Genomic DNA, 22,875 nt, shown 5'->3' with positions numbered 1-22,875 from the left:
CTCTGTTGAAAACTGTACTTTGTTATTTATAATATCCAACTTTAGGTTTACAAGACCTTTCCTTCTTCCGGAGACCCTGCCTCCTGCAATGCTGTGATGTTCTCACATCTGAGATATTCCCTCACATCCTGGTCACAAGCAGGAGCTATTCTGAAACCAATTGAATCACTCAAACAAACAAACACTGAATATTTATGATAATAAACCAAACAGTTACCACCATCGTCATTTACAAACATAATTTATTTAGTCTGGATAGCTTTAAGCAGTATGTAGATGCAAGCCTTGTCTTTAAGATCCTGCATGGTCTCCACCCCTATGTCGGCATATCGTGCTCAATGAAAGCACCTCTCGGAGAACAAGGGCAGTAACTAGAGGGGAAAACATTGTCCCTTTTTAACACAGAAAAAAATCGGCCAATCTGTTAGAGCTACAATATGCTGGAATGCAATTCCCGTGGAATTGAGAAACTGCACGGATTATTGTAAACATGGCTAAAATCTATCCACACCTGTACACGAGTTCTGGGCTTCTTCATATGACGACAGTTGATGATGGTGTTGTTGTTGTGATTAGAATGGTATATTATATATTATTGGATGTAATGTATTGGTATTTTGTATTGATTTAGTGAGTATTTGTATTGTGACTGTGTAATTGTCCTTACCTGTCCTGGTGCTAATTAGCTATTGGCTAACCCCGGCACATTTACATGGATGTTACATTATCGTAATATAGATGTTGATTAATGTGCATTGTCCCCTATAAATAAATAAAACAAACAATATACTGTTTGATATAATGACAGGCTAACTACAAATACCTAGGTGTCTGGTTAGACTGTAAACTCTCCTTCCAGACTCACATTAAGCATCTCCAATCCAAAATGAAACCTAGAATTAGCTTCCTATTTTGCATCAAAGCATCCTTCACTCATGCTGCCAAACATACCCTCGTAAAACGGACTATCGAACCGATCCTCGACTTCGGCAATGTCATTTACAAAATAGCCTCCAACACTCTACTCAACAAACTGGATGCAGTCTATCACAGTGCCATCTGTTTTGTCACCAAAGCCCCATATACCACCCACCACTGCGACCTGCTCTCGTTGGCTGGTCCTCGCTTCATATTCGTCGCCAAACCCACTGGCTCCAGGTCATCTATAAGTCTTTGCAAGGTAAAGCCCCACCTCATCTCAGCTCACTGGTCACCATAGCAACACCCACACGTAGGCACACGCTCCAGCAGGTGTATCTCACTGGTCACCATAACAACACCCACACGTAGGCACACGCTCCAGCAGGTATATCTCACTGGTCATCCCCAAAGCCAACTCCTCTTTGGCTGCCTTTCCTTCCAGTTCTCTGCTGCCAATGACTGGAACAAATTGCAAAAATCACTGAAGCTGGAGACTCATATCTCCCTCACTAACTTTAAGCACCAGCTGTCAGGGCAGCTTATTTTTATTTTGCTCCTTTGCACCCCAGTATCTCTACTTGCACATTCATCTTCTGCACATCTATCACTCCAGTATTTAATTGCTAAATTGTAATTATTTCGTCACTATGGCCTATTTATTGCCTTACCTCCCTAATCTTACTATATTTGCACACATTGTATATAGACTTTTCTATTGTGTTATTGACTGTACATTTGTTTATTCCATGCGTAACTCTGTGTTGTTTGTGTTGCACTGATTTGCTATATCTCGGCAAGGTCACAGTTGTAAATGAGAACTTGTTAAATAAAGGTGAAATAAATATTTTTTTAATAAATAAAAAAATGCTGTTGCTCACTAGTCTAATCAAATCTGTATGGTGCCTGAGGAGGATGGTCTTCCCCTTTCCTCCTCTGAGGAGCCTCCACTGATACAGATCCACGTGTCCTTATTCAGTCCTACTCCATCCTTGTGGTGCCAAAAACATGATTTACCCCCAGCACTTGGGTGGTTGTGTGTCTATGTGTATGTGTGTGCACCCTTCTGGGAGTGTGTTCAGCCTCATAACTCAATGATACAGGGAGGAAAAGGGGGGGGGGGTGGAAGAGGAGGAGGAGGAGGAAGGGGAGGAGGGGGAGGAGGAGGAAGGGGAGGGGGAGGAGGAGGAAGGGGAGGAGGAGGAGGAGGAGGAGGGGGGGAAGGGGAGGAGGAGGAAGGGAGGAAGAGGAGGAGGAGGAAGGGGAGGAGGGGGAGGAGGAGGGGGATGAGGAGGAGGGGGAGGAGGAGGAAGGGGAGGAGGAGGAGGAGGAGGGGGGGAGGAAGGGGAGGAGGAGGAAGGGAGGAGAAGGAAGAGGAGGAGGAGGAAGGGGAGGAGGGGGAGGAAGATGAGGAGGAGGGGGGAGGAAGGGGAGGAGGAGGAGGAGGAGGAGGAGGAGGACACTGTTAAGTGTTGATGTTGTGTCCAGTCCAGGAGGAGTTAGGACAGAAGAGTCTTTCAGGGAAAGGGTGTTAACTATTCTCTGATGTTTCACCCCTAGAGAACACCCCACCCTTTCCTCTGAAAATATCTCAACTGTTATCAGAGGGTGTGTCTGGATCTGGGCCAAACTGTTGCATGTCACGTCCCAGGAGACCTCAAATTAACTGGTGGAGCTAAGCAGTGCTGCAGGTCATTGCCAAGTCTCAGTGGGTACAAAAGGCCAGGGCTTCACCAAACACACGGCGGCAATGACAGAGTCAGTACCTGCTGGACCTTGCTAATGCAATGGGAGTCTGTATGACAGAGCCTCTTTAGCCTGTTTACCCAAAGTGACTAACAATCTAATTGTCCTTAACTGCTCTTATCCTGAGCCTTCTGCCCTGGATCAGCAATCATGTGGTTATTTTTGGAGGGATTTTCTTCTACGCAACAGAATTCCTTCCACCAAGAGTCCTGCTGCTATCTAACATAGTGGTAAAGAAAGTGCTCTGGCTCCTGCCCAGACTGATCTGGGTCCTACACAACAGGTTCCTGTTCATTCAGTACCAAACGGAAGGAAACTGACTGAAACATGGAGGGTTTTTAAATGTTTTGTTACGGTGTGCCCTAATGAACATGACCCAGGTTAAACGTTCTCCCAAAACAACCCCCCCGACCTATTATAACTGTATAAGAGGTCGGGGGGGGGGGGGGGGGGGTTGTTATGGGAGACAGTTCGGAAAGTATTCAGACCCCTTGACTTTTTCCCTTTTTGTTTTTACATTACAGCCTTATTCTAAAATGTATTCAATTGTTATTTTTTTACTCAGCAGTCTACACACAAAACCACATAATGACATCACAATACCCCATAATGACATCACAATACCCCATCATGACATCACAATACCCCATAATGACATCACAAAACCCCATAGTGACCAAGCAAAAACAGGTTTTTAGAAATGTCTGCAAAAAAATTTAAAAAACTGAAATATCACATTTCCATAAGTATTCAGACTCTTTACTCAGTACTTTGTTGAAGCACCTTTGGCAGCGATTACAGCCTTGAGTCTTCTTGGGTATGACACGAGAAGCTTGGTACACCTGTATTTGGGGAGTTTCTCCCATTCTTCTCTGCAGATCCTCTCAAGCTCTGTCAGGTTGGATGGGGAGCGTCGCTGCATAGCTATTTTCAGGTCTCTCCAGAGATGTTTCATCGGGTTCAAGTCCAGGCTCTGGCTGGACCACTAAAGAACATTCAGAGACTTGTCCAGAAACCACTCCTGCGTTGTCTTGGCTGTGTTATTACGGTTGTTGTCCTGTTGGAAGCTTCGCCCCAGTCTGAAGTCCTGAGCGCTCTGGATTCCATTAAGGATGTGCGTTGCTCTGTTCATCTTTCCCTCCATCCGGACTAGTGTCCCAGTCCCTGCCGCTGAAAAACATTCCCACATCATGATGATGCCACCACCATGCGTCAGCGTAGGCATGGTGCCAGGTTTCCTCGAGACGTGATTGTTTCAAGTTCAATACCGTTTCTCATGGTTTGAGAGTCCTTTAGGTGCCTTTTGGCAAACTCCAAGCGGGTTATCATGTGTATTTTACTGAGGAGTGGCTTCCATCTGACCTCTCTACCATAAAGGTATGATTGGTGGAGTGCTGCAGAGATGGTTGTCCTTCTGAAAGGTTCTCTCTGGAGCTCTGTCATCGGGTTCTTGGTCACCTCCCTGATCAAGGCCGTTCTCCCCTAATTGCTCAGTTTGGCCGGACGGCCAGCTCTAGAAAGAGTCCTGGTGGTTCCAAACTTCTTCCATTTAAGAATGATGGAGGCCACTGTGTTCTTGGGGACCTTCAATGCTGCAGAAATGTTTTGGTATCCTTCCCCAGATCTGTGCCTCGACACAATCCTGTCTCGGAGCTCTACGGACAATTCCTTCGACCTCATGGCTTGGTTTTTGCTCTGACATGCACTGTCAACTGTGGGACCTTATATAGACAGTTGTGTGTCTTTCCAAATCAAGTCCAATCAATTTAATTTTCCACAGGTGGACTCCAATCAAGTTGTAGAAACATCTCAAGGACGATCAATGGAAACAGGATGCACCTGAGCTCAATTTCGAGTCTCATAACAAAGGCTCTGAATACTTATGTAAATAAGGTATTTCAGATTTTTAATACATTAGCAAAACATTTTTAGAAACCTGTTTTTGCTTTGTCATTGTGGGGTATTGTGATGTCATTATGGGGTGTTGTGTTGTCATTATGGGGTATTGTGATGTCATTATGGGGTATTGTGATGTCATTATGGGGTGTTGTGTGTAGATTGAGGAGTTTTTTAATATATATGTTTTAATCATTTTAGAATAAGGCTGTAACGTAACAAAATGTGAAAAATGTCAAGGGGTCTGAATACTTTCTGAATGCACTGTGGATCCATTATAGAGTGCAGATGTCATATCATGATGAAGTCCATAGTGGACATGATTTTATTGCAGAAGTTGCACGATAATGTCCAAAGCTGCAAAGGTCACGAACCATCCCGCCTGCATTGCCATAGCTGCTGTTGCTCCGTTGTTCTTAGAGTCCTCTATGTTAGTACTGATGGTTCCCACCGGTCTAGCAGGCCTGCTGATTATGCTTGGGTTGTGGTTACTCAGCAGCTCTGTAGCTCGGACCACCCTCACCACCCTGGTATAGTCTCTCTCCGTGGAGACACACTGGTAGTGCCCATAGTGCTCAGTCTGCATGGAGGGGATGAGATGGAGACAGCTGGCCTGCAGTCGCAGACAGGGGCGTGTCGTGCCCAGGTGTTCCCAGCTGTAGTGGGCGTGGTAGGAGTCTATGGGACAGGACAGGTAGAAGGGGACGTTCAGGGGCACAGAGTGGACCGATGCACCGAGGGCGTTCAGGGACGAGGAGGGCTGGGTGTCACGTCTGGTCCTGTTGCTGGGCTTCTTTGGTTCTGGAGAAAGAGTCGGAGAAATGTATTTAACAAGGTAGGGGAATGGAAATCTAGCCTATTCATTCAATACATTCCAAATCAAATAACAGTGGTCCAGTCATCAGATTGACTCATTTGATTGATTGATTGATTGATTGATTGATTGATTGAATTATTATCAGTGTGTGAGATGTCGATGTACAGTGTACCTTCTGATATTTTAACTCCTGCTGTTTTAAGGCACACATTCGTTTCTCCTCCATCAATATTTTGAATGCCTCCCCTATGGAAAGAAAAACAACAACATTTGAATCACAACGTTCAGTTCACTAAGACTAACACTGAGACTATATCAGTTTAGATACAGTAGACAGCAATGCTAGGTATATAAAGAAGAACCAAAAGTGGTCCTGCCAGTTACTCTAAAAGGCTCTTTGGGGTGTAGGCCGGTTACTGTAAAAGGCTCTTTGGGGTGTAGGCCGGTTACTGTAAAAGGCTCTTTGAGGTGTAGGCCGGTTACTGTAAAAGGCTCTTTGGGGTGTAGGCTGGTTACTGTAAAAGGCTCTTTGGGGTGTAGGCCGGTTACTGTAAAAGGCTCTTTGGGGTGTAGGCCGGTTACTGTAAAAGGCTCTTTGGGGTGTAGGCCGGTTACTGTAAAAGGCTCTTTGGGGTGTAGGCCGGTTACTGTAAAATCCTCTTTGGGGTGTAGGCCGGTTACTGTAAAAGGCTCTTTGGGGTGTAGGCCGGTTACTGTAAAATCCTCTTTGGGGTGTAGGCCGGTTACTGTGAAAGGCTCTTTGGGGTGTAGGCCGGTTACTGTAAAAGGCTCTTTGGGGTGTAGGCCGGTTACTGTAAAAGGCTCTTTGGGGTGTAGGCCAGTTACTGTAAAATCCTCTTTGGGGTGTAGGCTGGTTACTGTAAAAGGCTCTTTGAGGTGTAGGCCGGTTACTGTAAAAGGCTCTTTGAGGCGTAGGCTGGTTACTGTAAAAGGCTCTTTGGGGTGTAGGCTGGTTACTGTAAAAGGCTCTTTGGGGTGTAGGCCGGTTACTGTAAAAGGCTCTTTGGGGTGTAGGCCGGTTACTGTAAAAGGCTCTTTGGGGTGTAGGCCGGTTACTGTAAAAGGCTCTTTGGGGTGTAGGCCGGTTACTGTAAAATCCTCTTTGGGGTGTAGGCCGGTTACTGTAAAAGGCTCTTTGGGGTGTAGGCCGGTTACTGTAAAATCCTCTTTGGGGTGTAGGCCGGTTACTGTGAAAGGCTCTTTGGGGTGTAGGCCGGTTACTGTAAAAGGCTCTTTGGGGTGTAGGCCGGTTACTGTAAAAGGCTCTTTGGGGTGTAGGCCAGTTACTGTAAAATCCTCTTTGGGGTGTAGGCCGGTTACTGTAAAAGGCTCTTTGGATTGTAGGCCGGTTACTGTAAAAAGCTCTTTGGGGTGTAGGCCGGTTACTGTAAAAGGCTCTTTGGGGTGTAGGCCGGTTACTGTAAAAGGTTCTTTGGGGTGTAGGCCAGTTACTGTAAAAGGCTCTTTGGGGTTTTTGGAGCGAACCATTAAGGAGAGCTCAGCATTAAATATAGATAGGTTTAGTTGCTAGGCTGAAGTAGCAAGGACATGCACATTAAGAGAAGATGACACCCAGGCCATATGACACCAAGGCTATGCTCTATTTTTGAAAGAGTACATTAACCAAGACCAAACGTACATCTATGACAGCTGGACGTACTATGGTCAGCAGGATACAGGAAAAAGGATGGAAGCAAGATAACTGATGACTAAAACATGAAACATAAACATGCAATGCATATATTATTTTTAGGACGTGAAAGTAGTTCTACCATCATTATAACCTTACCAAAAGCAGATATGAGCGTTAGTGGGCGTAAACAAGCAAGCTCTGAGATGAGAAGAAAATAATGAAGGAAGGTCAAGGGAAGCTATTTTCATATAGAGGGAGGGGACTCTATACGTTATGCAAAGACAGAATCCTATAAAGGCAGGACTCTGTACTATGATAATTTAGTCTCTTTCCATGGAGGGGCTTGGCCCTGTTATGTTTGTGATAGGGTCCTTCCATGGAAGGGCTCAGCCCTGTTATATTTGTGATAAGGTCCTTCCATGGAGGGGCTCAGCCCTGTTATGTTAGTGATAAGGTCCTTCCATGGAGGGGCTCAGCCCTGTCATGTTAGTGATAAGGTCCTTCCATGGAGGGGCTCAGCCCTGTTATGTTTGTGATAGGGTCCTTCCATGGAAGGGCTCAGTTTTGCTACTTTTGTATTAAAGTGTATATTGAATTCACAAGTTCTTGTAAGAGTATTATATTTCTGAGACAATTCTCCACGACAGGGTCTAGGCCGGTACCTGTAAAAGGCTCTTTGGGGTCTAGGCCAGTTACTGTAAAAGGCTCTTTGGGGTCTAGGCCGATTACTGTAAAACTTTTTTGGGGGTCTAGGCCAGTTACTGTAAAAGACTCTTTGGGGTCTAGGCCGATTACTGTAAAACTATTTTTGGGGTCTAGGCCGGTTACTGTAAAAGGCTCTTTGGGGACTAGGCCGGTTACTGTAAAAGGCTCTTTGGGGTGTAGGCCGGTTACTGTAAAAGGCTCTTTAGGGTGTAGGCCGATTGCTGTAAAACTATTTTTGGGGTCTAGGCCAGTTACTGTAAAAGGCTCTTTTGGGGTCTAGGCTGGTTACTGTAAAAGGCTCTTTGGAGTCTAGGCCAGTTACTGTTAAAGGCACGTTGGGGTCTAGGCCAGTTACTGTAAAAGGCTCTTTGGGGTCTAGCCAGGTTACTGTAAAAGGCTCGCTGGGGTCTACGCCAGTTACTGCAAAAGGCTCTTTAGGGTCTAGCCCGGTTACTGTAAAATCCTTTTTGGGGTCTAAGCCAGTTACTGTAAAAGGCTCGTTGGGGTGTAGGCCGGTTACTGTAAAAGGCTCGTTGGGGTCTAGGCCAGTTACTGTAAAAGGCTCGTTGGGGTCTAGGCCAGTTACTGTAAAAGGCTTGTTGGGGTCTAGGCCGGTTACTGTAAAAGGCTCGTTGGGGTCTAGGCAGGTTACTGTAAAAGGCTCTTTGGGGTCTAGGTCAGTTACTGTAAAAGGCTCGTTGGGCTCTAGGCCGGTTACTGTAAAAGGCTCTTTTTTATTCATTATTATTTTTACTTCACCTTTATTTAACCAGGTAGGCTAGTCGAGAACAAGTTCTCATTTACAACTGCGACCTGGCCAAGATTAAGCAAAGCAGTTCAACACATACAACAACACAGAGTTACACATGGAATAAACAAACATACAGTCAATAATACAGTAGAAAGTCTATATACAGTGTGTGCAAATGAGGTAGGATAGGGGAGGTAAGGCAGTAAATAGGCCATGGTGGCGAAGTAATTACAATATAACAATTAAACACCAGAATGGTAGATGTGCAGAAGATGCATGTGTAAGTAGAGATACTGGGGTGCAAAGGAGCAAGATACATAAATAAATACAGTATGGGGATGAGGTAGTTGGATGGGCTGTTTACAGATGGGCTGTGTACAGGTGCAGTGATCTGTGAGCTGCTTTGACAGCTGGTTCTTAAAGCTAGTGAGAGAGATATGAGTCTTCAGTTTCAGTGATTTTTGCAGTTCGTTCCAGTCATTGGCAGCAGAGAACTGGAAGGAAAGGCAGCCAAAGGAAGAATTGGTATGGGGTTGACCAGTGAGATATACCTGCTGGAGTGTGTGCTACGGGTGGGTGTTGCTATGGCGACCAGTGAGCTGAGATAAGGCGGGGCTTTACCTAGCAGAGACTTGTAGATGACCTAGAGCCAGTGGGTTTGGCGACAAATATGAATCGAGGGCCAGCCAACGAGAGCATACAGGTCGCAATGGTGGGTAGTATATGGGGCTTTGGTGACAAAACGGATGGCACTGTGATAGACTAGATCCAATTTGCTGAGTAGAGTGTTGGAGGTTATTTTGTAAATGACATCGCCGAAGTCGAGGATCGGTAGGATGGTCAGTTTTACGAGGGTATGTTTGGCAGCATGAGTGAAGGATGCCTTGTCATTCTTTCTTTTTTCTTTTTGTCATTCATTCTTTGGCCTGGGAGTGTAAAAGGCTCTTTGCGGTCTAAGCCGGTTAATGTAAAAGCACTTTGTGAAAACTGCTTCTGTAAAAAGGGCTTATAAATCCACTTGATTGAAAGACACAGCTTATGGGACAGCCATGCTTGGTCAATTGAGGAGGAGCCAAAGAGGAAACATTAGACTTACGGGACGGTGGGTTTGCACCCAGCCTCTGTCCAGGCGCAGTACGGGTCTCTGGCCAGAACACACACATAACAGGATCCGTTATAGTCCTGACACCTCTGGAGGTCCAGAATGGAGATCTGCTCTGACAAACCCACCACCAGTTTCCTCTGCACATAGACAGAAAGATGCTAGTTAATACTAAAACATCCCATCACATATACAGTGCCTTGCGAAAGTATTCGGCTCCCTTGAATTTTGCGACCTTTTGCCACATTTCAGGCTTCAAACATAAAGATATAAAATTGTATTTTTTTGTGAAGAATCAACAACAAGTGGGACACAATCATGAAGTGGAACAACATTTATTGGATATTTCCAACTTTTTTAACAAATCAAAAACTGAAAAATTGGGCGTGCAAAATTATTCTTTCGCAAGGCACTGTATTTCACATTTGAACAATATCTATCTTAATACCATCAGAGTCTAAGCCCTGTCTTTATTGGGGTTACTGCTATTGGCTTAAACAAACGCTTTCCACAGAGGGGTCATACTAGCGTATAGCCCAAACTGTTTGGATGCCACAGACAGAAGTTGGCAGATCGGCGTTACCGATTTCAGACGAGTCTCCTGACACTTGGGGAGATCGTAAAGCAAAATGGAGAACACCATCGTGAGAGTGTTATCTTTCCAGGGGTCAGTTTGTAGGCTTAAATGTTCAGACGCTACAGACGATATTGTGAGAAGACCCATTTTCCCAAGACCCATGTCTCCTGGTCTGACAAACACCGCTCTGTGACCTTTCACCTCCCGAGTGGCGCAGCAGTCTAAGGAACTGCATCTCAGCGCTATAGGCGTCAGTACAGACCCTGGTTCAAACCTGGGCTGTATCACAACCGGCCGTGATCAGGAGTCCCATAGGGCGGTGGACAATTGGCCCAGTGCAGTGCTGTGGGAATGTTTTTCAGCGGCAGGGACTGGGAGACTAGTCAGGATTGAGGGAAAGATGAACGGAGCAAAGAACAGAGAGATCCTTGATGAAAACCTGCTCCAGAGCACTCAGGACCTCAGACTGGGGCGAAGGTTCAACTTCAAACAGGACAACGACCCTAAGCAAACAGCTTAGGGTGCTTAGGGTCTCTGGAGAGACCTGAAAATAGCTGTGCAGCGACGCTCCCCATCCAACCTGACAGAGCTTGAGAGGATCTGCAGAGAAGAATGGGAGAAACTTCCCAAATACAGGTGTGCCAAGCTCGTAGCGTCATACCCAAGAAGACTCGAGGCTGTAATCGCTGCCAAAAGTGCTTCAACAAAGTACTGAGTAAAGGGTCTGAATACTTATGTAAATGTGATATTTCCGTTTTTTATTTTTAATACATTTGCAAACATTTCTAAAAAACAGTTTTGCTTGGTCATTATGAGGTATTGCGTGTAGATTGATGAGGAAAAACATGGAGGAAGTGAAGGGGTCTGAATACTTTCAGAATGCACAGTAACCTGATCACATAGGGCCTAAATCTATATTAAACACCACTCTTCTGAATACCACCCTTCTAGTCATATCCAAAATAACTTGATCACAGTACATTTTAGCAATTTATCAGACGCTCTTACCCAGAGTGACTTACAGGAGCTATTAAGGTTAATAGAGTACATACATTGACAGATTTTTTACCTATTCTTCTCTGGGATTTGAACCAGCAACCATTCGTTACTGGCCCAACGCTCTTAACGACTAGGCTACCTGCCACCCCTGCCGGTACCTTTCTAGAGTCCAGTTTCATGGATCTGATGACATCAGAGTGGTTGGAGAGATGAGTCTCTGAGATGATGAAAGGTTTGAAACGATCATTTAAGATCTTATGGATCATTCCAGTGTCTGGGGAAGGAGATACAGAAAGTTAAACACTAATTTACAAGTTGAAATTGGCCTGATTGCAGTGCACAGTCATTCACAAGCTGAAATAGGCCTGATTGCAGTGCACAGTCATTTATTTACAAGTTGAAATAGGCCTGTTTGCAGTGGCCTGGCAGTAAGTAAGTAGCCTTCCAAGAGCCTTGGCTTGCTCGAGCTGGAAGACACTGAGAAACAGCTTCCATCTCCAGTCCATTAGACTGTTAATCAGTCACCACTAGCCAGTCTCTGCCCAGTACCCTGTCCTGAACCTTAGCCACTGTCACTAGCCAGCCTCTGTCCAGTACCCTGTCCTGAACCTTAGTCAATGTCACTAGCCAGTCTCTGCCCAGTACCCTGTCCTGAACCTTAGCCACTGTCACTAGCCAGCCTCTGTCCAGTACCCTGTCCTGAACCTTAGCCACTGTTACTAGCCAGCCTCTGTCCAGTACCCTGTCCTGAACCTTAGTCACTGTCACTAGCCAGCCTCTGTCCAGTACCCTGTCCTGAACCTTAGTCACTGTCACTAGCCAGCCCCTGTCCAGTACCCTGTCCTGAACCTTAGCCACTGTTACTAGCCAGCCTCTGCCCAGTACCCTGTCCTGAACCTTAGTCAATGTCACTAGCCAGTCTCTGCCCAGTACCCTGTCCTGAACCTTAGTCACCGTCACTAGCCAGCCTCTGTCCAGTACCCTGTCCTGAACCTTAGTCACTGTCACTAGCCAGCCCCTGTCCAGTACCCTGTCCTGAACCTTAGCCACTGTTACTAGCCAGCCTCTGCCCAGTACCCTGTCCTGAACCTTAGTCACTGTCACTAGCCAGCCTCTGTCAAGTACCCTGTCCTGAACCTTAGTCACTGTCACTAGCCAGCCCCTGTCCAGTACCCTGTCCTGAACCTTAGCCACTGTTACTAGCCAGCCTCTGCCCAGTACCCTGTCCTGAACCTTAGTCAATGTCACTAGCCAGTCTCTGCCCAGTACCCTGTCCTGAACCTTAGTCACCGTCACTAGCCAGCCTCTGTCCAGTACCCTGTCCTGAACCTTAGTCACTGTCACTAGCCAGCCCCTGTCCAGTACCCTGTCCTGAACCTTAGCCACTGTTACTAGCCAGCCTCTGCCCAGTACCCTGTCCTGAACCTTAGTCAATGTCACTAGCCAGCCCCTGTCCAGTACCCTGTCCTGAACCTTAGTCACTGTCACTAGCCAGCCTCTGTCCAGTACCCTGTCCTGAACCTTAGTCACTGTCACTAGCCAGCCCCTGTCCAGTACCCTGTCCTGAACCTTAGCCACTGTTACTAGCCAGCCTCTGCCCAGTACCCTGTCCTGAACCTTAGTCAATGTCACTAGCCAGTCTCTGCCCAGTACCCTGTCCTGAACCTTAGTCACTGTCACTAGCCAGCCTCTGTCCAGTACCCTGTCCTGAACCTTAGCCACTGTTACTAGCCAGCCTCTGCCCAGTACCCTGTCCTGAACCTTAGTCACTGTCACTAGCCAGCCTCTGTCCAGTACCCTGCCCTGAACCTTAGTCACTGTCACTATCCGGCTACCACCCGGTTCTCTACCCAGCACCCTAGAGAATGTTGCCCTACGTCCATAGAATCATTGAACAAAGATCACTGTAATAATGTTTACATACTGTCTAACCCATGTTATAGGTATATACTGTATTCTAGTCATGGCTCATCCTACTGCCCTGGTTTACTGCCCTGGTATTAATTATCTGGTATTACTACCCTGGTATTAATTATCTGGCTGTGATAAAGACATCATAATACTGATAACAACCATGATGAACAATGGTCACGCTGTGTCTTCATTTCATCATGCTGTTGTTAGAAGAATATTCCAGCACAGCAGGAAATGCAAACGTTTTGCCTATTCAAGGTTTAAAAGGCTTCTAAAGTTTCTAATTTCCACTTTAAAACTTCAGAAGATTTTACAAAAACAATTATCAACCTCTACCCAAAATAATTCATTAATTATAATCCACACAACAATTCACATTTCCTGTTGCTGCAGGATTATTTTCCTGTTTTGTGAAACTGGCTCAAATTAAGATCCAACATCTGTAGGTCAGCAACAGCACCGAGAGTAGAAAAGGGGTGAATGTTCAACTTGGTGGTATTTAATTTCAACCCAGAGAGTCTATTTCCAGACATGGAGCCCAGACATCACCTACCAGTTGCTAGCAGCAGGACGTTGTGCATGGTGTAGTCTGCAGCCTGTACTCGGTCCACAACTATCTTGGTGTAGTTATAGTTAGAGATGTAGAATGGGGTGTAGGGCTGGATGGGATGAATCCAGTCTGTCATCTCTGGGTGATCCTTTATCACGTTCACCGTAGCCAACGGCAGGTCTTTACTGTCAGAGACACACTGAGGAGATAAGACAGGAGAAAAGATCTTTACCCAGATAAGCATCCCATTCGATACAAGCCTTTGCCAAATAAGTGAATAAAATCTGAATTTCGCAGGCAAATAATATGAGACAGTCATGTCGTTTATCCCAGGACTAAATCTTGCATAGTTTGATCAGATGCATGTTATGTAGTCTGTCCACCAAAGATTACGAGGAGACATGGGCTGCTGACATAAATAGTCCAGCACAACTTCCTATGTTGTGTGGAGTTGGTGTTTACGTTTCTCAATAGGTCACAGGAAATCACTTAGTCCAAATAAGGGCATAAAACCTGCTTTTTTTTATACTCCTATAAGTCATTTAACATTTCTTAAAAACACATGTATAAATGTTAACACTCTTACATGTTAAACCGTGTATATAAATATGCTTAAGGCATAGATACAAGAAGAAAAAGTCACTTGCTTCCTGGTAAAGGGAGTCAGGAAGCACAGCCGGCCTTAGTCAGACTGTTTTTTTGTTTTGTTGTAGCCTATACAACACGTCTTAGTCACATCAGGAACTTAGACAAAACAATACAATATATTGATGCATCCCAAAAGGAAGAACATGAGGACTGTAGGGTCAGGGTCAGGGTGGAGGAAAAACAGATTGAGGAAGTTGTTCAGACAATAAACCACCTAACAGAAACCTGACTACACACATACACCTGCAGGGTCTTAGTAGTGGTAGAAATCACATGTTATTGGTCACATATACATATTTAGCAGATGTTATTGTGGGTGTAGCAAAATGCTTGTGTTCCTAGCTCCAACAGTGTAGTAGTATCTAACAATTCACCACAACACACACATATCTCAAAGTATAAGAATGGAATTAAGAAAAATATATTAGGACCAGCAATGTAGGAGTGGCATTGACTAAAATACTGTAGAATAGAAAACAGTACATACATATGAAATTAGTAAAGCAGTATGTAAACATTATTAAAGTGACCAGTGTTCCATTATTAAAGGGACTAGTGTTCCATTATTAAAGTGACTAGTGTTCCATTATTAAAGTGACCAGTGTTCCATTATTAAAGGGACTAGTGTTCCATTATTAAAGGGACCAGTGTTCCATTATTAAAGTGACCAGTGTTCCATTATTAAAGTGACTAGAGTTCCATTATTAAAGTGACCAGTGTTCCATTATTAAAGTGACCAGTGTTCCATTATTAAAGTGACCAGTGTTCCATTATTAAAGTGACCAGTGTTCCATTATTAAAGTGACCAGTGTTCCATTATTAAAGTGACCAGTGTTCCATTATTAAAGTGACAAGTGTTCCATTATTAAAGTGACCAGTGTTCCATTATTAAAGGGACTAGTGTTCCATTATTAAAGTGACTAGTGTTCCATTATTAAAGTGACCAGTGTTCCATTATTAAAGGGACTAGTGTTCCATTATTAAAGGGACCAGTGTTCCATTATTAAAGTGACCAGTGTTCCATTATTAAAGTGACTAGAGTTCCATTATTAAAGTGACCAGTGTTCCATTATTAAAGTGACCAGTGTTCCATTATTAAAGTGACCAGTGTTCCATTATTAAAGTGACCAGTGTTCCATTATTAAAGTGACCAGTGTTCCATTATTAAAGTGACCAGTGTTCCATTATTAAAGTGACAAGTGTTCCATTATTAAAGTGACCAGTGTTCCATTATTAAAGGGACTAGTGTTCCATTATTAAAGGGACTAGTGTTCCATTATTAAAGTGACCAGTGATCCATTATTAAAGTGACCAGTGTTCCATTATTAAAGTGACCAGTGTTCCATTATTAAAGTGACCAGTGTTCCATTATTAAAGTGACCAGTGTTCCATTATTAAAGTGACCAGTGTTCCATTATTAAAGGGACTAGTGTTCCATTATTAAAGTGACCAGTGTTCCATTATTAAAGTGACCAGTGTTCCATTATTAAAGTGACCAGTGTTCCATTATTAAAGGGACTAGTGTTCCATTATTAAAGGGACTAGTGTTCCATTATTAAAGTGACCAGTGATCCATTATTAAAGTGACCAGTGTTCCATTATTAAAGTGACCAGTGTTCCATTATTAAAGTGACCAGTGATCCATTATTAAAGTGACCAGTGTTCCATTATTAAAGTGACCAGTGTTCCATTATTAAAGTGACCAGTGTTCCATTATTAAAGTGACCAGTGTTCCATTATTAAAGTGACCAGTGTTCCATTATTAAAGTGACCAGTGTTCCATTATTAAAGTGACCAGTGTTCCATTATTAAAGTAACTAGTGTTCCATTATTAAAGTGACCAGTGTTCCATTATTAAAGTGACCAGTGTTCCATTATTAAAGTGACCAGTGTTCCATTATTAAAGTGACCAGTGTTCCATTATTAAAGTGACCAGTGTTCCATTATTAAAGTGACCAGTGTTCCATTATTAAAGTGAGCAGTGTTCCATTATTAAAGTGACCAGTGTTCCATTATTAAAGTGACCAGTGTTCCATTATTAAAGTGACCAGTGTTCCATTATTAAAGTGACCAGTGTTCCATTATTAAAGTGACCAGTATTCCATTATTAAAGTGACCAGTGTTCCATTATTAAAGTGACCAGTGTTCCATTATTAAAGTGACCAGTGTTCCATTATTAAAGTGACTAGTGTTCCATTATTAAAGTGACCAGTGTTCCATTATTAAAGTGACCAGTGTTCCATTATTAAAGTGACCAGTGTTCCATTATTAAAGTGACCAGTGTTCCATTATTAAAGTGACTTGTGTTCCATTATTAAAGTGACTAGTGTTCCATTATTAAAGTGACCAGTGTTCCATTATTAAAGTGACCAGTGTTCCATTATTAAAGTGACCAGTGTTCCATTATTAAAGTGAGCAGTGTTCCATTATTAAAGTGACCAGTGTTCCATTATTAAAGTGACCAGTGTTCCATTATTAAAGTGACCAGTGTTCCATTATTAAAGTGACCAGTGTTCCATTATTAAAGTGACCAGTGTTCCATTATTAAAGTGAGCAGTGTTCCATTATTAAAGTGACCAGTGTTCCATTATTAAAGTGACCAGTGTTCCATTATTAAAGTGACCAGTGTTCCATTATTAAAGTGACCAGTGTTCCATTATTAAAGTGACCAGTATTCCATTATTAAAGTGACCAGTGTTCCATTATTAAAGTGACCAGTGTTCCATTATTAAAGTGACCAGTGTTCCATTATTAAAGTGACTAGTGTTCCATTATTAAAGTGACCAGTGTTCCATTATTAAAGTGACCAGTGTTCCATTATTAAAGTGACCAGTGTTCCATTATTAAAGTGACCAGTGTTCCATTATTAAAGTGACTTGTGTTCCATTATTAAAGTGACTAGTGTTCCATTATTAAAGTGACCAGTGTTCCATTATTAAAGTGACCAGTGTTCCATTATTAAAGTGACCAGTGTTCCATTATTAAAGTGACTTGTGTTCCATTATTAAAGTGACTAGTGTTCCATTATTAAAGTGATCAGTGTTCCGTTATTAAAGTGACCAGTGTTCCGTTATTAAAGTGACCAGTGTTCCATTATTAAAGTGACCAGTGTTCCATTATTAAAGTAACCAGTGATTCCATGTCTATGTATATGGGGCAGCAGCCTCTAAGGTGCAGGGTTGAGTAACCGGGTGGTAGCCGGCTAGTGATGGCTGTTTAACAGTCTGATGGCCTTGAGATAGAAGCTGTTTTTCAGTCTCTCGGTCCCAGCTTTGATGCACCTGTACTGACCTCGCCTTCTGGATGATAGCGGGGTGAACAGGCAGGGGCTCGGGTGTTTGTTGTCCTTGATGATATTTTTGGCCTTCCTGTGACATCGAGTGCTGTACAGTCGTGTCCAAAAGTACAGTCGTGTCCAAAAGTTTTGAAATAATTTTGTCTGATGTTACTATGGAATACTGAAGTATAATTAGAAGCATTTGATAAGTGTCAAAGGCTTTTATTGACAATTAAATTAAGTTGATGCAAAGAGTCAATATTTTCAGTGTTGACCCTTCTTTTTCAAGACCTCTGCAATCCGCCCTGGCATGCTGTCAATTAACTTCTGGGCCACATCCTGACTGATGGAAGCCCATTCTTGCATAATCAATGCTTGGAGTTTGTCAGAATTTGAGGGTTTTGTTTGTCCACCCCCCTCTTGAGGATTGAAGTTAATCCCATTGAAGTTCTCAATGGGATTAAGGTCTGGGGAGTTTACTGGCTATGGACCCTAATTATTGATGTTTTGTTCTCCGAGCCACTTAGTTATCACTTTTGCCTTATGGCAAGGTGTTCCATCATGCTGGAAAAGGCATTGTTCATCACCAAACTGTTCCTGGATGGTTGGGAGAAGTTGCTTTCGGAGGATTTGTTGGTACCATTCTTAATTCATGGCTGAGTTCTTAGGCAAAATTGTGAGTGGCTTCTTTGCTGCCATCCTCCAAAAGTCTTCGCCTCACTGTGCGTGCAGATGCACTCACACCTGCCTGCTGCCATTCCTGAGCAAGCTCTGTACTGGTGGTGCCCCGATCCCGCAGCTGAATCAACTTTCGGAGACAGTCCTGGCGCTTGCTGGACGTTCTTGGGCGCCATGAAGCCTTCTTCACAACAATTGAACCGCTCTCCTTGAAGTTCTTGATGATCCGATAAATGGTTGATTTAGGTGCAATCTTACTGGCAGCAATATCGTTGCCTGTGAAGCCCTTTTTGTGCAAAGCAATGATGACGGCACAAGTTTCCTTGCAGGTAACCATGGTTGACAGAGGAAGAACAATGATTCCAAGCACCCCCCTCCTTTTGAAGCTTCCAGTCTGTTATTCAAACTCAATCAGCATGACAGAGTGATCTCCAGCCCTGCCCTCGTCAAAACTCACACCTGTGTTAACGAGAGAATCACTGACATGTCAACTGGTCCTTTTGTGGCATGGCTGAAATGCAGTGGATATGTTTTTTGGGGATTCAGTTCATTTGCATGGCAAAGAGGGACTTAGCAATTAATTTTAATTCATCTGATCACTCTTCATAACATTCTGGAGTATATGCAAATTGCCATTATACAAACTGAGGCAGCAGACTTTGGGAAAATTTAGATTTGTGTCATTCTCAAAACTTTTGGCCACGACTGTATGTGTCCTGGAGGGCAGGTAGTTTGCACCGAGTGTTGTGTTCGGCAGACTGCACCACCCTCTGGAGAGCCCTGCGGTTGCGGGCGGTACAGTTGCCGTTGCAAGCGGTGATACAGCCAGATAGGATGCTCTCAATTGTGCATCTGTAAAAGTTTGTGAGGGTTTAAGGTGCCAAGCCAAATTTCAGGTGCTGTTGCACCTATTTAATTTTGTCAGTGATGTGTACGCAGAGGAACTTGAAGCTTTCCACCTTCTCCACTACTGTCCCGTTGATGTGGATAGGGGGATGCACCCTCTGCTGTTTCCTGAAGTCCACGATCATCTCCTTTGTTTTGTTGACGTTAAGTGAGAGGTTATTTTTCTGGCACTACACTCGCAGAGCCCTCACCTCCTCCCTGTAGGCTGTCTCGTCATTGTTGGTAATCAAGCCTACTACTGTTGTGTCGTCTGCAAACTTGATGATTGAGTTGGAGGTGTGCATGGCCACTCAGTCATGTGTGAACAGGGAGTACAGGAGAGGGCTGAGCACACACCCCTGTGGGGCCCCAGTGTTGAGAATCAGCGAAGTGGAGGTGTTGTTTTCAACCTTCACCAACTGGGGGCGGTCCGTCAGGAAGTACAGGACCAGGTTGCACAGGGCGGGGTTCAGACCCAGGTCCTCAAGCTTAATGATGAGCTTGGAAGGTACTATAGTGTTGAATGCTGAGATATGGTCAATGAACAGCATTCTTACATAGGTATTCCTCTTGTCCAGATGGGATAGGCCAGTGTGCAGTGAGACGGTGATTGCATTGTCTGTGGATCTATTGGGGTGGTAATCAAATTGAAGTGGGTCTAGGGTGTCAGGTAAGGTAGAGGTAATATGATCCTTGACTAGTCTCTCAAAGCACTTCCTGATGACAGAAGTGAGGGGTGATAGTGATAGCCATTTAGTTCAGTTATCTTTGCCTTCTTGGGAACAGGAACAATGGTGACCATCTTGAAGCATGTGGGGACATCAGACTTGGATAGGGAGAGATTGAATATGTCCGTAAACACTCCAGCTAGCTGGTCTGCGTCATGCTCTGAGGACGTGGCTAGGGATGCAGTCTGGGCCGGCAGCCTTGTGAGGGTTAACACGCTTAAATGTCTTAATCACGTCGGCCATGGAGAAGGAGAGCCCACAGTCCTTGGTAAGGAGCCGCGTAGGTGGCACTGTGTTATCCTCAAAGCGGGCGAAGAAAATGTTTAGCTTATCCGGAAGCAAGACATCGGTGTCCGTGATGTAGCTGGTTGGTTTTCCTTTTATAATCCGTGATTGTCTGTAGACCCTGCCACATATGTCTCGTGTCTGAGCCGTTAAATTGCGATTCCACTTTGTCTCTATTCTGACGTTTTGCCTGTTTGACTGCCTTGCGGAGGGAATAACTACACTGTTTGTATTCGGCCATGTACCCAGTCACCTTGTCATGGTGGTTCGCGGTTTCAGTTGCGAATGCTGCCATCTATCCACAGTTTCTGGTAGGTTTTAATAGTCACAGTGGGTACAACATCACCTATACACTTCCCGATAAACTCACTTATCGGTGTATTCGTCAATATTATTCTCTGAAGCTACCCAGAATATATCCCAGTCCCAGTCAGTATACCCACTGTGACTATTAAAACCTACCAGAAACTGTGGATAGATGGGCCTTGTAGGCATTTCAGAAAGTTGAGTAGCAGTGTTCTAATGTTTTACCAGAGCGAGTACTACAGTCAAGGTGTTGGTAGAACTCTAATGTTTTACCAGAGCGAGTATTGGTTGGTAGAACTTAGGTAACGTTTTCCTCATATTAGCTTTGTTGAAACCCCCAGCTACTATAAATGCGGCCTCAGAATATGTGGTTGCTTTAATGCTGTTGTCAGGCACAATCTACTCGACAGGCGCAGCACATACAGGCAACTATGAGTCACACAGTTGGAGATATTATGTGTCATGACTGTAGCAGCCACAGCCACAGCCACAGCCACAGCTATAGAAAGACATGTGGAAACTGATGTGAACTCTGAGCTGTAGAGCCCCATGGTTCCATGCTTTAGTCAGCTGTACAGGCCAAGGGGGGTCCAGCTTTAGCTTTAGTCCCAAAGGCCATCCTATTCCCTATGTAGTGCACTACCTTTGACCAGGGCTAAGGAAAGTAGTGCACGATATAGGAAATAGGGTGCCATTTGGGACACACCCCATGTTTCCCTTTGGTTGTGGAATACTGATGTTCCTATAAGGCACGCAGAGACACATTTTCCCCCTATCCACCCTGGAATAATGAGTCTCAAATTTTCCTTTGTTTTCAGTCACTTTTTAGTTATGGTCCACATGACACTGGCTGAAATATGTCTGATTCTTTAGGTTAAGAAGACAACAGACTCCTTTGTTAACGAGAGCAGAGATGTACATGTAGCTGCAGAATAGAACATATGTCTATTGTCCTGGAGATGTAAAATAGTCCGAATTTCTTACTGTTCCAGGTCTTGGGTTGGGAATGTCGTTACTGTATCCCCTGAAGGGAGAGTTCTGGAATATCCGGTCGATCTCTTCCATGGAGTAGACGCAGACAGCTGTGCCATTCCTATTGGTGGAGAGAACCGGTTATATACAGGACTATATACAGGGGGGTACCGGTTAGTAATGAGACTATATACAGGGGGTACAGGTTAGTAATGAGGCTATATACAGGGGGGTACCGGTTAGTAATGAGACTATATACAGGGGGGTACCGGTTAGTAATGAGACTATATACAGGGGGTACAGGTTAATAATGAGACTATATACAGGGGGTACCGGTTAGTAATGAGACTATATACAGGGGGGTACCGGTTAGTAATGAGACTATATACAGGGGGGTACCGGTTAGTAATGAGACTATATACAGGGGGTACCGGTTAGTAATGAGACTATATACAGGGGGTACCGGTTAGTAATGAGACTATATACAGGGGGTACCGGTTAGTAATGAGACTATATACAGGGGGTACCGGTTAGTAATGAGACTATATACAGGGGGGTACCGGTTAGTAATGAGGCTATATACAGGGGGTACCGGTTAGTAATGAGGCTATATACAGGGGGTACCGGTTAGTAATGAGACTATATACAGGGGGGTACCGGTTAGTAATGAGACTATATACAGGGGGGTACCGGTTAGCAATGAGACTATATACAGGGGGGTACCAGTTATCAATGAGACTATATACAGGGGGGTACCGGTTAGCAATGAGACTATATACAGGGGGTACCGGTTAGCAATGAGACTATATACAGGGGGGTACCGGTTAGCAATGAGACTATATACAGGGGGGTACCGGTACAGAGTCAGTGTGAGGAGGCACCGGTTAGTTGAGGTAATATGTACATGTAGGGACAGTTATGAAAGTGACTATGCATAGATGGTAATAACAGAGAGTAGCAGTGGTGTGAAAGAGGTTGGGGGGGGGGGGGGTCAATGCAAATAGTCTGGGTAGCCATTTGATTAGATGTTCTGGAGTCTTATGGCTTGGGGGTAGAAGCTGTTTAGACCTAGACTTGGACCTAGACTTGACGCTCCGCTACCACTTGCCATGGGGTAGCAGAGAGAATAGTCTATGACTAGGGTGGCTGGAGTCTGACAATTTTTAGGGCCTTCCTCTGACAAAGCCTGGGATAGAGGTCCCGGATGGCAGGAAGCTTGGCCGAGCAGTCGGAGGCCGAGCAGTTTCCATACAAAGCAATGATGCAACCCGTCAGGATGCTCTCGATGGTGCAGCTGTAGAACCGTTTGAGGATCAGAGGACCCATGCCAAATCTGTTCAGTTTCCTGAGGGGAAATAGTTTTTTTTGTGCCCTTTTCACGACTTTCTTGTTGTGCGTGGATCATGTTAATTTGTTGGCGGTGTGGACACCAAGGAACATGAAGCTCTCAACCTGCTCCACTACAGC

At 44.3% G+C, this 22,875-nt stretch overlaps 1 protein-coding gene across 1 annotated transcript in view; it reads right to left on the bottom strand.

Annotated features, from left to right (window-relative positions):
• Positions 1 to 224: 224 nt before the first annotated feature.
• The window catches only part of sema7a (semaphorin 7A (JohnMiltonHagen blood group)), a 72,114-nt gene continuing 49,463 nt past the window's right edge, over positions 225 to 22,875 (bottom strand). Inside the window, exons 9-14 of the mRNA XM_036969371.2 lie at positions 21,421 to 21,529; positions 13,633 to 13,828; positions 11,324 to 11,439; positions 9,584 to 9,729; positions 5,550 to 5,623; positions 225 to 5,361 (exon numbers count right to left, since the gene is read on the bottom strand). Coding sequence (XP_036825266.2) covers positions 4,886 to 5,361; positions 5,550 to 5,623; positions 9,584 to 9,729; positions 11,324 to 11,439; positions 13,633 to 13,828; positions 21,421 to 21,529 — 1,117 coding nt within the window. The 3' untranslated portion in view covers positions 225 to 4,885. The remainder of the gene's footprint in view (positions 5,362 to 5,549; positions 5,624 to 9,583; positions 9,730 to 11,323; positions 11,440 to 13,632; positions 13,829 to 21,420; positions 21,530 to 22,875) is intronic.

The sequence above is a fragment of the Oncorhynchus mykiss genome, chromosome 4 (assembly GCF_057628025.1).
Source record: "Oncorhynchus mykiss isolate SJ-2025 chromosome 4, ASM5762802v1, whole genome shotgun sequence".
Classification (NCBI taxonomy): domain Eukaryota; kingdom Metazoa; phylum Chordata; class Actinopteri; order Salmoniformes; family Salmonidae; genus Oncorhynchus; species Oncorhynchus mykiss.
The sequence above is the reverse complement of the archived record's forward strand: the minus strand, read 5'-3'. Positions and strand labels throughout refer to the sequence as shown.